This window comes from Scatophagus argus, chromosome 11, assembly GCF_020382885.2.
Source record: "Scatophagus argus isolate fScaArg1 chromosome 11, fScaArg1.pri, whole genome shotgun sequence".
Classification (NCBI taxonomy): Eukaryota; Metazoa; Chordata; class Actinopteri; family Scatophagidae; genus Scatophagus; species Scatophagus argus.
Window position 1 is genome coordinate 9,769,317 of NC_058503.1, and position 13,085 is coordinate 9,782,401.

General features: G+C 42.5%; 2 protein-coding genes across 2 annotated transcripts; both read left to right on the top strand.

The window, feature by feature from the left end:
- The first annotated feature begins 4,781 nt into the window (after positions 1–4,781).
- Positions 4,782–10,198, top strand: LOC124067409. Its single transcript, XM_046404734.1, has 2 exons — positions 4,782–6,173; positions 10,101–10,198. Exon 1 carries the CDS (start codon positions 4,886–4,888, stop codon positions 6,098–6,100), a length of 1,215 nt encoding a protein of 404 aa, XP_046260690.1. The 5' UTR covers positions 4,782–4,885; the 3' UTR covers positions 6,101–6,173; positions 10,101–10,198.
- On the top strand, positions 6,404–9,281 carry LOC124066773. Its single transcript, XM_046403537.1, has 2 exons — positions 6,404–6,440; positions 7,192–9,281. Exons 1-2 carry the CDS (start codon positions 6,404–6,406, stop codon positions 9,279–9,281), a joined length of 2,127 nt encoding a protein of 708 aa, XP_046259493.1.
- Positions 10,199–13,085: the final 2,887 nt, after the last annotated feature.

Here is a 13,085-nt window from a genome sequence, read left to right on the forward strand (position 1 = left end):
GTGTGTGTGTGTGTGTGTGTGTGTTGGGGGAGGGAGGTGATTGAAATCACTGATTAAAAACAATTTTAACTCATACCGCTTGTATATACACGTATATGGCATATGTACAATAGCATATTAATCACATATTAATCCATGTTCTACTGTTATTCGCGACAAAAAATTCCAATAGATAATAAAAACATAGGATTTAAATTAGTTTTCCCTATATGAAATATAGCCTACCACTTGCCCTGTGCGGGCATTAATACTTGAAACAATATTATTAAACCATTCGCATGTGGAGGTGATTAATTTCCTGAGGTGTAAGAGGGGAAATCGGCGGCATTGTGAGGGTTAAAAGTATTCTAATTAAGGAGTTTAATGAGCTGGAAGCAGTAAGCACATTGGCACTGTTTTAACAAATGAGAAGTTCATGCACCGACTTTTTTGAGTGACAGCTCCATCTCACCTGAGTCCAAATAAGCTATCATCTTGTACTATCTGAATGGCGACAGACGTAAAGCGCTTTCCTCTTCAGCTTCAGGCCTGCATGTTGTTAAACTGCGGAGTAATTAAATGAATTAGAGACTGAGGAGAGTTTATGCACAAGAGTCTAGTGCACTGAATCCAGGCGTCCTGGTCACTTTATGAGCCTTATTTGCAAATAATCAAATTCTATTATAATAATAAACTTTATAGCGCTTTTCTTAGCAGGGCTACAGAGTGGTTTACACTTAAAATCTACAAACAAGAACAACAATTAGGTGCAGACACTTTATTTAGCTTTATGCTGCAGCTTCTGTGGAGTCTGCGTGTTCTCCTGCGTGGGTCTTCCCCTACAGTCCACAGACATGCAGGTTAGGGTAAATGGCAACTCCCAAATTGCCCGTAAGTGTGAACGTGAATATTTGTCTGTCCATAAACGTTAGCCTGGCGACGCATCGACGACGTAACCGGCGTCTGAATGGATGGACGGATGGATGGATGACCGCATGTCGCTCATGACTAAAAGCGCCCGTAGTGGTTTTACGTGAACATCGCTGCCCTCATGTGGTGTGAGAGTTCACTTCCTGCCATTATCAGTTGAGTGAAAGATCAGCATGGTGATAAAAGTCTGATTACAAAGCTTCCGGTTTGCAGAGCATATAAATTAGTTCTTTGCATAAATGTGTGATGGGATTCGGCGGTTTTCCTATCTTGCCCAACGTGATCAAAATCATCATCATTATCCTGTTAACCGCTCGTTTCTAGAAAAAAAAAAGAAAATGAAATGAATCCTGTGATATTAAAATGTCTGTAATGGATTCATATCCAACGGACAAGGCTGATTTCCTAAGACCCTGACCAAAATCTATCTCTAATTTCAACCAAGAAATGCTCATATGAACTTTTTAATGATCAGTATGCTTTGGAAGGCTCGGACAAATAGGTCGTCCAGACATTAGGAGCACTAGAAAAACAGCTAGATCACAACTTCTAACTCTGTTGCCTGTGTATGCTTTGTTTTCGTGCTTGCATTTTTCTTTTTAGTTGACTTTAGCTGATTGTGCTCCTCACGTTCTGTGTTGTTGTTGTACAGTTTCTGTCCAATTTGATCATGAGAAATGGAAGAAGCTGCCTTGTCCTCAAATACCTGTGTGCTGTCAGTAGTGATAGATGCCAGTATGCAATATGTTTAGGGGATGAGCAAAAACACACGCGCAAAAAAATAAAAAAACAAAAACATTCTATCAATAAAGAGAAGCAGGAAAACACCACAGTCTGATTTAATGACAGATTTATGTGATGTTGTCTCATATTGTTTAAAATTATAAACAGTTTAATGATTTAATTTTTATAACCCAATGATATGTCAGAATTATTATGATAAGACAAATCCTTTTCTAAAGCCATCATCATCTAAAGTTTAAAATACGTGATATGAGCCTTGGGTCTGGACAGGTTACATGCTTGTTTTTCCTCCGAGGCAATGAAGAGACTGTCTTGTCTGTGCCACCTGTACACCTGGGAGGTTAAAATGTCACTACTTTCTGAGGCGTGTTTATTGCTGTGGAGAGCGGGGACCGTCTGCTTGGCCTCTGAATCCACAAATGACTCCCAGATAAAAAAAAACAAAAAAAACAAAAGGGGGAAGGCCATCATTTCAAGCGACCAACCTCTAATCTTGCTCCTGGTCTAATTAGCTGTCTCAGGCAAGTCATGTGCAGAGCCACTTACCCCAGATAAACAAGCCATGTGAGGATGCCAATCAAGATGAAGAGAGAGACTAGTGTTCCCAGTTGAGTGCAGTAATCACAAACTGGCATGACGTGTTGATTACTGATGCTCCACTGCAGATGAAGACTGGTTGGAGATAATCACTCTTGGGGCGACACTTTGCAGTTCACGTCTGTGCCCCCCTGGTGCTATAGCGTATGTATACTTTGCTGCTATTACTATAAAAACCCATTGAGATTAAGTTTCAGATCAAATAAACAACTGCCCCTGTGGGGGATTCATCAATCCAGGTGGTAGGCGTCATGGAGGCACATGAAACTCCTATATTTTCCTGGCAAACACAAGGTGATGACTGATGTGTAATGGATAGTGAATGCATCAGCGCTTAGCCGAGCTTGACAGAATTTCTGTCTCCTTCCACTCACTTCGTCTCTCCTCTGGTTGTGGCTCCTGGACCTCAGGGATCGATTGTTCAAACATTGCTCCAGACCGGTAGTAAGTGTGTGACTACAGGGTTGGAGGTTTTGTATGTGAGAAGGTCACAGCACCAAACCATCAACAATCATAAGTGCCTGGTCTGGATGTACACACACCAGTATCTGAGTGTCTGTGTGTACAAGCGCAGAGACTGACGCCTGCAGTCCAACACAGATTTCCTGTTGTTGTTCTCAGTTTGTGGCAGACTGCACCATCACATTTGATGCCTGCGTGCTGTGTGGAAACATAAACAATCACTAAAGTACATGTGGATATTAATAGTGATGAACCTACAGAGAATTATCCCATGAATCTGCCGCTTCCCTCATAGGGTTTTATGGTGAATTTCAGTTAATGGTTTAGCTGTCCGGCGTTATTTTGGTTCACTCTCACAGCATAGTTTTCAGCTGCAGTGGACAGCTTGATGAAACCCACTGAATACAGCCTCCTCAGCTCCAAACGGCAGACAAACACAGTGAATATAGTGGAGCATTTAGCAGCTAAAGAGGCAGATGTTTTCCACAGGAGTTTGTAGAGAACAAAAACAGAGCTAAAAGGGATTACATTTGGCAGATCACCAAAAACATTTCTCCAAACTAACGATAATGTTGCTCTGTAACTGCTGGATGAGAACATAAGCAACTGTTAGCTAACAAGTCGCCACATCGACTACTTAAAAGGTGATGGTTTGTCAGTGTCGTGTTGTTTATGCTGCCCCCAAGTGGGCAAAAAATGTTACAAGTTTACAGTCGGAGTGCTGTAGAGAGAGAGATGGTTAATGAGAGGGTTCCTGTTTTGTTTTTATCATCACTTCAGTGTAACTATTGTAATGGTAAAAATCCAGCTTTCATTGTTTCAGTCACGAGAGACACACAACCTCCCCATTCCCACAGTCCCACAAACCTATTTGGGACACTCAACCTCCCTGCTGTTAAGATAAGGTACAAGATCCTCTTATCTCTGTAGGATGTGAACCCTAAAACCCACTTTTGCACCTAGGTGCGAGGTCATGCAGGACAACCTGGGGTGAAGCACACCAGCAGGAGGTCAGAAGCATAACTTGGGAGAGGAGGGGGGTGCCCCTCGAATTAAGACAAAAGGTTGTAAAACACATGATGAGGGGCTGTCCCTCATGTATAAATGTTTAGGTCTCCCCATGCTCGGGGTCTTTCTTCACTTTGACCGCTCGCGTGTTGACTGACCTTTTCTTTGCAAAGAAAATAAAACCTTGTCGGCCGGCAGAAGTCTCTATTTCATTATTCACCAGCAGCAAAGAGAAAAATTTCCACGACAATTTGGTGTCAGAAGTGGGATCCCTCGAGCGATCGTCCGGGACGGGACGCGGACAGTGACAGGCCATCCTGGGAGACAAAACTTCTCAGCCTCCAACCTCAAAATCCTCTTCTGAGAAGGGAGGACTGACCGCAAACGCCCCGGATCGTCGCCGCTGGGATTTCCACGAACAACAACAAAATTCAGCAAATTTCATCTGGTGAGCACTGAAATATTGACAAATTATTTTTATTTCTTTTTTATAAATTGGGGTAAAATTTGGCTTTACATGTTTGTTTCTCACATATCCACAATCGTTCTGCTTTTAATCGCTTGTAGCCTAAACGAAGCGGGGGGTCTTTTGTAATCACTTGTGTCCAGAAACAAAGTGATTGGCTTTTATCGCTTGTAGCCCAAACGAAACGACGAATGACACCAGGTTTTTCTCGCTTGTTCCTTACAACGAAGTGACTGGTTTTTCTCACTTGTAGCCTAAACGAAGTGACCAGGTCTTTATCACTTGTTCCTTAAACGAAGTGGTCAGGTCTTTTCTTAAACGAAGTGACCGGGTCTTTATCACTTGTTCCTTAAACGAAGTGATCCTTTACAGAGACGTCTGTATCGTAATTGGTTGTGCACAAACCCCATTTCGGGATGGGGAGTAAAAGCTCTGTTGAGGTGGGTCCTCCGGAGGGGCCGATTGTGGATATCATGAGAAGGAAATATGAGGATAAAAGTTTAAAATATTTGAATGTCTGGACAGCTGAGTTTGGATTCCCAATAGGGGGATCTCTCAGTTTAAAAAACATATCGATATTAGAAAAAAAAAAAAAAAAAAAAAAAAAAAAAAAAAAAAAAGAACAAGAAATGAGAAGGAAAAATACGATTTCTGTAAGGAAATTAGAAAACATAGAAGATCAAAAAAAAATGTCTTCAGATGTGGAAGGGGGAAGCAGAGATGCGAAGTAGGAAAACAGTGCAGAAACAACTCCCTTTTCCATGTGAATACCCTGAAACAAATGAAAAGCAAATCTCACACACAAAAGGAACACAAGACTCGCAGACTTCTTCTTTGTTTCCACAGTTGGCGGCTTTGAAGCTGGACCCAGACCTTGACGGCAGCCCACCCATCCATCTTTCAGCTCCACCACCATACAACACTACAACACCCAACCAAGGAAGGGAAACAGACTCCATCACGCCACAGACAAGCACAGGAGCAGCTTCTCCAATAGCACACAGACTACGTAATCCAAATCAAGATGCAGCCTTCAACATGCCCATGGTTGAAGTATCTGGACCAGAAGGTACAACGTTGGTTTTCCGCCCATGGACTTCTGCTGACATCACAGCAGCCTCACAACATCTACCCAGCCCAACAACATCAGGCAAAATGTTTGCTGAGCAATTCTCCACATTTTGCCAAGAATTCAAACCCACCGTAAATGAACTAAAAAGACTCCTAATCACCAAGATGAAACCCACAGATTGGCAAAAAATAGCTGGGAAATTCCCAGATGCTGATATCCGTTGTAAGCACATCACTTGGGAACATGAATCTAATGCCCACTATAGAGATGTTGTCCGTCTTCTCTGTGATGCATTTATTCAAGCTTTTCCTGTAAAAATCAACATGGAGAAAATCACTGCCTGCAAGCAGAAGGATAATGAAAACCCTGACGAATATCTCACCCGCCTGACAGAGGTATTCAACACCTACAGTGGCCTGCAACTACCTGACGAACCAAACAATGTTCCGGATGTGTGGGAAATTCATCTTTGCAACAGTTTCTTAAGTGGACTAAAACCAGACATTGCCTCAGCTGTTAAAAGTTCCTGTATTGGATGGAACGACGCACGTCTGTCAGAACTTCGCAGACATGCCATACACGCCCACGACCAAATACTCTCAAAGAAAAAGAAAAAAGAAGAGACAACACAGAAGGAGCTTCACATGGCAGCAATGACCATGTATAACACAGTCCAAGGACGTGAACAACCGAACCATGAACAAAAAGGAAGAGCACAGGGTCGACACAGACATAGAAAAAGACCTACACAGGATGCTTGTTTCATCTGTGGTCAATATGGACACTGGAAAAATGAGTGTCCCAGAAAAACTTCATCGATTCCAGTGGACAAATCGGACTGAAAATGGTCAAGGGCTGTCGGAGAGGGATGGACTCCTGCTGACAAGCCAAACCAACTTGTGAAATCGAAGGAAGGTACTGCACCATACTCACTCACACATACTGAGCAGATTAATATACAATCTGCTGAAAATCCAGACAATAGACATGCAGTGGCATTAACGTATGTTCAGTACACATCTGCTAATTTCGAGAGGTTTCCTCAACATACGCTAACCATTGCAGAACAAAAGATTACATTGTTAGTTGACTCGGGAGCCACACGTTCTGTGATAAAAACGTTAGAGTTTGATACAGAGCCAAAAATGAGTGGATATTACGTGTACACCATTGGTTCATCAGGTCAAACAATTAAAGAGAACTTTACTGTCCCACTCAAATGTGCAGATGGGCCAGATATAAGTTTTAAACATGCATTTCTGCTCTCAAAAGTCTGTCCCATTAACCTGATGGGAAGGGACTTGATGTGCAAATTAGGCCTTTGTCTGATCTCAACCCCAGAGGGTGTCAAAGTTCACAGATTATCTGATCTGGAGCAAAACTTTTCACACTCCTTTGTTCATCACACCCCAGATCTACAATGTGCATATCAATGGAAATTGCAGCCATCAACTGCATCTGAGCTTCTCACCTTAGCCAGGGAGATAGTTCCAACAGCGACAATAGACTTTATGACACCAGAGGATCTGCATTGTACCTCTCATGTGTCAACAGGACCTGATGAGCCATATGAGGAAGGCTGGTTGAGAGAGAGGTCTGATAAACTGACACTGACACACATTTATTGGACACAACACAAATGTGTTATATCAGTTTCTCTCACACCAGCCCAATGTGATATGTATACCATAGACCATTCGGTCCCACACATCACACTTACAAAACACACACCCGATGATTGCGAAGATTTGGGCCCATTTGTAAAATCATGTCAGCGCGCAGCCGATTGGCAAGAAACATCCGATCGATCGATTTTTTTTTTCACCTACACTGCAGTGTTTTTCTAAGAGTTTATCATCTAGTGTGCACACTCAAAGAACAATCCAGCTGGTAGCTAAAAGCGCTTCTAAATCTTTCTCTTTTCTGTCTGAAGAACAAGCAAACACTATTACGGCCCTACAGGAGGTCCCTAAGACACTGTGGGCTGTTAGTAAGTATGATGTTGGTTTCATTAAAAATTGTGAACCTGTTGTGATTACTCCGAAATCAGACTTTAGACCGTGCAAGACTCAATACCCGCTTAAACAAGAAGCCATTGAGGGCATAACACCCGTTTTTGAGTCTCTAAAAGCGGCAGGAGTAATTGTTCCCTGTGATGACTCCCCAGTGCGTACACCCCTGTTCCCTGTCAAGAAAATCAGAGATAAAGATCAACCAACGGAATGGCGTTTCGTTCAGGACCTGCAAGCCGTGAATGCAGCAGTCCAACCCAGAGCACCAAACGCCCCAAATCCTTATACCATCCTGTCTCAGGTTCCATCTAACGCAAAGTTCTTTTCAGTGGTAGATCTTTCTAATGCCTTCTTCAGTGTTCCGGTTCATCCTAACAGCCAGTTTTGGTTTGCTTTCAATTTCAATGGACGAGGCTACACATTCACTCGCCTATGCCAAGGCTACTGTGAAAGCCCCACCATTTATAATGAAGCTCTCAGACAAAGTCTTGAACCTCTTGTTCTCTCCCCAGGCTCTGCTTTGTTACAGTATGTTGATGACCTTATGATCTGCAGCCCAACCAAAGAGCAATGTGAAGCCGACACAGTAAAACTCTTGAAGCATCTGACTAACACTGGTCACAAAGCCAGTCTGTCCAAACTTCAGTTTGTTCAGGAAAAGGTTGTTTTCTTAGGACACGTCATCACTTCTGAAGGGAAGACTCTTTCACCAAAAAGAGTAGATGCAATTCAGAATATTCCAAAACCCATCACAAAAAAACAAATGATGTCGTTTCTGGGCATGTGTTCTTATTGTAGACAATTCATTTTAAACTATGCCATTCTTGAAGCTCCACTCTCCTCCCTCATTCATGGCAAAGGTCTACAATCACAAGATAAGATCACATGGACTCTTGAAGCAGAACAGTCTTTCACTGAGCTGAAACTTGCCTTACAGACCACCCCAACATTAGGTCTACCTGATCCTACCAAATCTTTCACTCAAACGGTAGACGAGAAAAATGGATACATGACTTCTGTGTTGCTGCAGGATCACGGAAATAGACTAAGGCCTGTAGCTTACTTTTCTTCAAAACTAGATCCTGTGGCTGCAGGCCTCCCAAGATGTCTCAGAGCTGTGGCTGCTGCTGAAAAGGCAATCATGGCCTCCCGAGACATTGTGAGCTACTCTGATGTGACCCTCCTCGTCCCACATGCTGTGTCCATGATTTTGCTCGAACAAAAAACTTCTCATCTCTCCACAGCACGATGGTTAAGATACAACACTGTGCTTTTAGAAATGCCTAACATCACTATAAAAAGATGCAATGTTTTAAATCCTGCCACTCTCCTTCCCACACCTGACGATGGACAAGAACATAACTGTGTTGCCGTCCTCCAACAGGTCTGCTCTCCAAGACCGGACCTGCAAGAAACTCCATTAACTAATCCTGATTTGGTTGTTTTTGTAGATGGATCTGCCTCCCGTGACCCACAGACAGGTCGCAACAGAGTTGGATTTGCTGTTGTCACTAATCATGAAACTCTTGTTTCAGGCTCACTTCCCTCTCACTATTCTGCACAAGCAGCAGAACTCACAGCATTGACAGAGGCATGCAAACTGGCAAACAACAAGACTGTAACCATCTACACTGATTCCAGATATGCATTTGGTGTGGTACATGATTTCGGTACTCTGTGGAAACACAGACAATTTTTAAAATCTGATGGAAAACCCATTCTCCATCATGACAAGGTTGCAGCTCTTCTAGATGCCATTTTGCTCCCAACTTCAATTGCTGTTTGCAAATGCCCTGCCCATACTAACAACTCAGATTTGGTTTCCCTAGGGAATGCGAGAGCTGATGCTGCTGCAAAAAGAGCTGCACTCCAGCCCACCATCCTTAATCCTTTGCTTGCTTCAACCCCCGTCTCTATTCCAAGCTCTCTTACAGCAATGCAAACCTTTGCCACACCACAAGAAAAGACGTTGTGGAGACGCTGTGGTGCCACACAGAAAGAAGAAGTGTGACGAGGACCCGACGGCAAACCTTGTCTGCCCAAACATTTCTTTCCTCACTTTGCAAAGTTGACACATGGGTTGGACCACGTGTCAAAAGGGGGGATGTTGGATATCATAACTCGACACTGGTTCACCAAAGGTTTTTCAGTTCATGCACAGAAGTTTTGTCAATCATGCATGGTTTGTGCAACACATAACGCAGGTAAAACCAAAACAATCACACACGCCGCACACCCACCACCAGATAGGCCATTTGAACACTTGATGATGGACTTCATAGAACTTTCACCAGCAGAAGGGAAGAAATACTGCTTGGTGATGGTTGATATGTGGTCAAAATGGGTTGAAGCTTTCCCAGCAAGATACCAAAGCAGCCAAGTGGTAGCAAAGGCTCTGCTAACAGAAATTATTCCCAGATGGGGAATACCAACTAAACTAAGCAGTGATAATGGTACACCCTTTGTCAACACTGCAATAACCCAAATCAGTGAATTTCTTGGCATCGACCTCAGAACACATTGTGCTTACCACCCTGCCAGTGCAGGTGCAGTTGAACGAGAAAATGGCACGTTGAAGTCAAAACTAGCAAAATGTTGCGAGGAAACGGGGCTGCCATGGACAAAAGCTCTGCCTATTGTTCTAACACACATAAGAATGAGGAAAAGATCTAGAGTGAACATGAGCCCTTTCGAAATTCTTTTCGGCAGACCCCCATCCCTAGGAGTGGAACCTGTAACCAGGCCACTCCCCTCTACCGGCTTATGTGACGATGACATGTTACAATATTGCAAAAACTTATCATCTACTCTCTCTCAAATCTCTCAACAGGTGAAATCAGCCCTTCCACAACCAGCCTCCACACCACTGCATGATTTCCAACCTGGCGACTGGGTGGTGATAAAAGATTTCAGGAGAAAACACTGGCACTCCAAATGCTGGCGAGGCCCATTCCAGGTACTCCTGACAACACACACGGCAGTGAAGGTCGCTGAGAGAGCAACGTGGGTTCACGCCAGCCACTGCAAAAAGGTCCCTGAACCAACAGAGGAATCCAGCTGTCGACTTGAACAACGTGAGGACGGACGCCGCGGAGACGGACAACGCGAGGACGAACAAGCGCAAAAAAAGCACGACACGAGGGATAACTCCGTAGATTCAGCAACCACCAACTAGACCCCCGGTTTGATCAACAACCAAACAACTGCCATGATGATACATTTTAAAATCCATGTGAATTAATGTGTCGGATAATTAAGTTGTGAATCCTTTTATATTGTCTCATTTTACTTTTATTATTATTATTTTTTTTCTCTGTTAATGATTATTAAATAATCAAAAGGGAGAATTGTAATGGTAAAAATCCAGCTTTCATTGTTTCAGTCACGAGAGACACACAACCTCCCCATTCCCACAGTCCCACAAACCTATTTGGGACACTCAACCTCCCTGCTGTTAAGATAAGGTACAAGATCCTCTTATCTCTGTAGGATGTGAACCCTAAAACCCACTTTTGCACCTAGGTGCGAGGTCATGCAGGACAACCTGGGGTGAAGCACACCAGCAGGAGGTCAGAAGCATAACTTGGGAGAGGAGGGGGGTGCCCCTCGAATTAAGACAAAAGGTTGTAAAACACATGATGAGGGGCTGTCCCTCATGTATAAATGTTTAGGTCTCCCCATGCTCGGGGTCTTTCTTCACTTTGACCGCTCGCGTGTTGACTGACCTTTTCTTTGCAAAGAAAATAAAACCTTGTCGGCCGGCAGAAGTCTCTATTTCATTATTCACCAGCAGCAAAGAGAAAAATTTCCACGACACTATAAAGCATCAGCATGAGGTGACTTGGTACACATTTCTGCAGACTATAGAGGATGGTAATGGATATATGTTGATCTTTCCATCAACAGTTCTATATCTATCGATATACATTAACGTTTGAGGTGGGAATAAAACATAGCAGTGTGCCAAAAAGAGCAGGAAAAAATAACAGTGCACTAATGCAGGTCTCAGAACCTCGACTGAAATGCTTTGTAAGTGCCTTATCAGGAAGGAAATGTTTTCAGGTCTCACAAATACACAGAATATATATATGAAATGTTGAAAAGGTGCTTTTAAAGGGACAGTTCAGTCCAAAACCAAAAATACGCATTTTTTCTCTTACCTGTAATGCTATTTATCCAGATTGTTTTGGTGCGAATTGTTGAGTTTTGGAGATCAGCTGTAGAGATGTCTGCCTTCTCTCATATATAGCAGGCTAGATGACACGTTGCTTGTGGTGCTCTAAGCATCAAAAAATATATTTGAAAAATTCACAAGCAATGTTCTTTTCCAGAAATCATATGTTAGTCAAGATAATCCACGGACCTTTTTGTGAGCAGCCATGTAAGTCTACTTTTCAATCTGTGCAAGAGCCTGCAATTCAGACCCAAATGTGAGGTGTGAGGGTGTTCAAAATCAAATAAACTCGTGGTATGGAATTTTGCCACAATAACACCACAACAATAAGGCACAATGTATAGAGTTAGAACCCCAAACAATGTAAGTCAGACTCCACTAACCACACCAATGACTGCTTCCTGTACATGTTAATGCGTCAATGATTTAACACGCTGAAAGGAACAGAGGTGCAGAATGACTACTAATATTTGATACTGAGGTATATTTGTGCTACTGTACATTACTGTACTTGTGTATTTTAAATATGTAGTTTAAATGTCAATCTCACTTTCTCTCTTTCTTATTTAAATCATCAAAATCAAGGGCAGGATCTGCAATACACCAAGTATTTCTTTTTCCTCTGCCTACTTTGAAGTTTACAAGCAGCTTGCAGCAGCACTTTCAGACCCTTACTCTGTGGCCACGAAAACAATCAACTGACTGGGACCTGAGGTAACGCTGATAGTGTCAGTAAGGGTTTGTTGACAAACTCACTTTCTACTTTTTGTGGTTTATTGTTAAATCCCAGAGGGGAGGGGTGGTATTTTTTTTGCTAAGCTCTTTATTGTTCAGTTTGAACTTCTATCCAGCCCTGTGATTGACCCATCCACTGCTGACAACCACACACACTCACATCTAGAGGCAATGTAGAGCAGCCAATTAACCTAAAGTGCATGTTTTGGGATTGTTGGAGGAAGCCAGAGTACCTGGAGAAAACCCACGCAGACACAGGGAGATCATGCACAGAAGGGCCAAGACCGGGATTCGAACCCTTTTGCTGTGACAGTGCTAACCACCACACCGCCGTGCTGCCCCTTCATTTGAACTTGCCTATTCATAACCTGCAAAAAGCCACCAGGATAAAGTCAAACTGTTCTTGTGCAATATACCCTATCTTTTCAAAGAAAAAATCAATGAAAGTTGTCAGGGAATTTGACTGATGATCTGTTGATCTTTACAAATCCAGAAGAAATATTCTAACATGGAGTGGCAATAAACGCTAAAATAAAATGTTTAAGTTGAAAATCAAAATAAATCATGACTTGAAAACTGAAAGTCAAATCATCATGAATTTGGACACCCTCACACATAAATTTAAATGACCTTGTTGCATTAAGGCACCAAAAGTACATAAACCGAACTTCTTCAATATAATATATTTATCCAATCTATGAGGCATCACTGGGGATGAATATTTTTCTTGACCACTGTAGATGGCAGCAACAAGCCTGGCAAAGTATCTATAGTCTTCCTTTAACAGATTGTTGTCTTTTATGTCTTTAAATAGTGTTTCTTGGTTAAATCCCCCAGCGCACTGCAATTACATCTTTATTTTGACTCTGTCTGCTTGATTTCTAAAGTATTTTTGTTGCAGAAAGG

Coding starts and splice junctions, on each gene's coding strand:
- LOC124067409 (XM_046404734.1), top strand. CDS start 4,886: ATGTGGAAGGGGGAAGCAGAGATGCGAAGTAGGAAAACAGTGCAGAAA.
- LOC124066773 (XM_046403537.1), top strand. CDS start 6,404: ATGAGTGGATATTACGTGTACACCATTGGTTCATCAG. Junction 6,441..7,191: donor GTACACCATTGGTTCATCAG/GTCAAACAATTA, acceptor TTCTGTCTGAAG/AACAAGCAAACACTATTACG.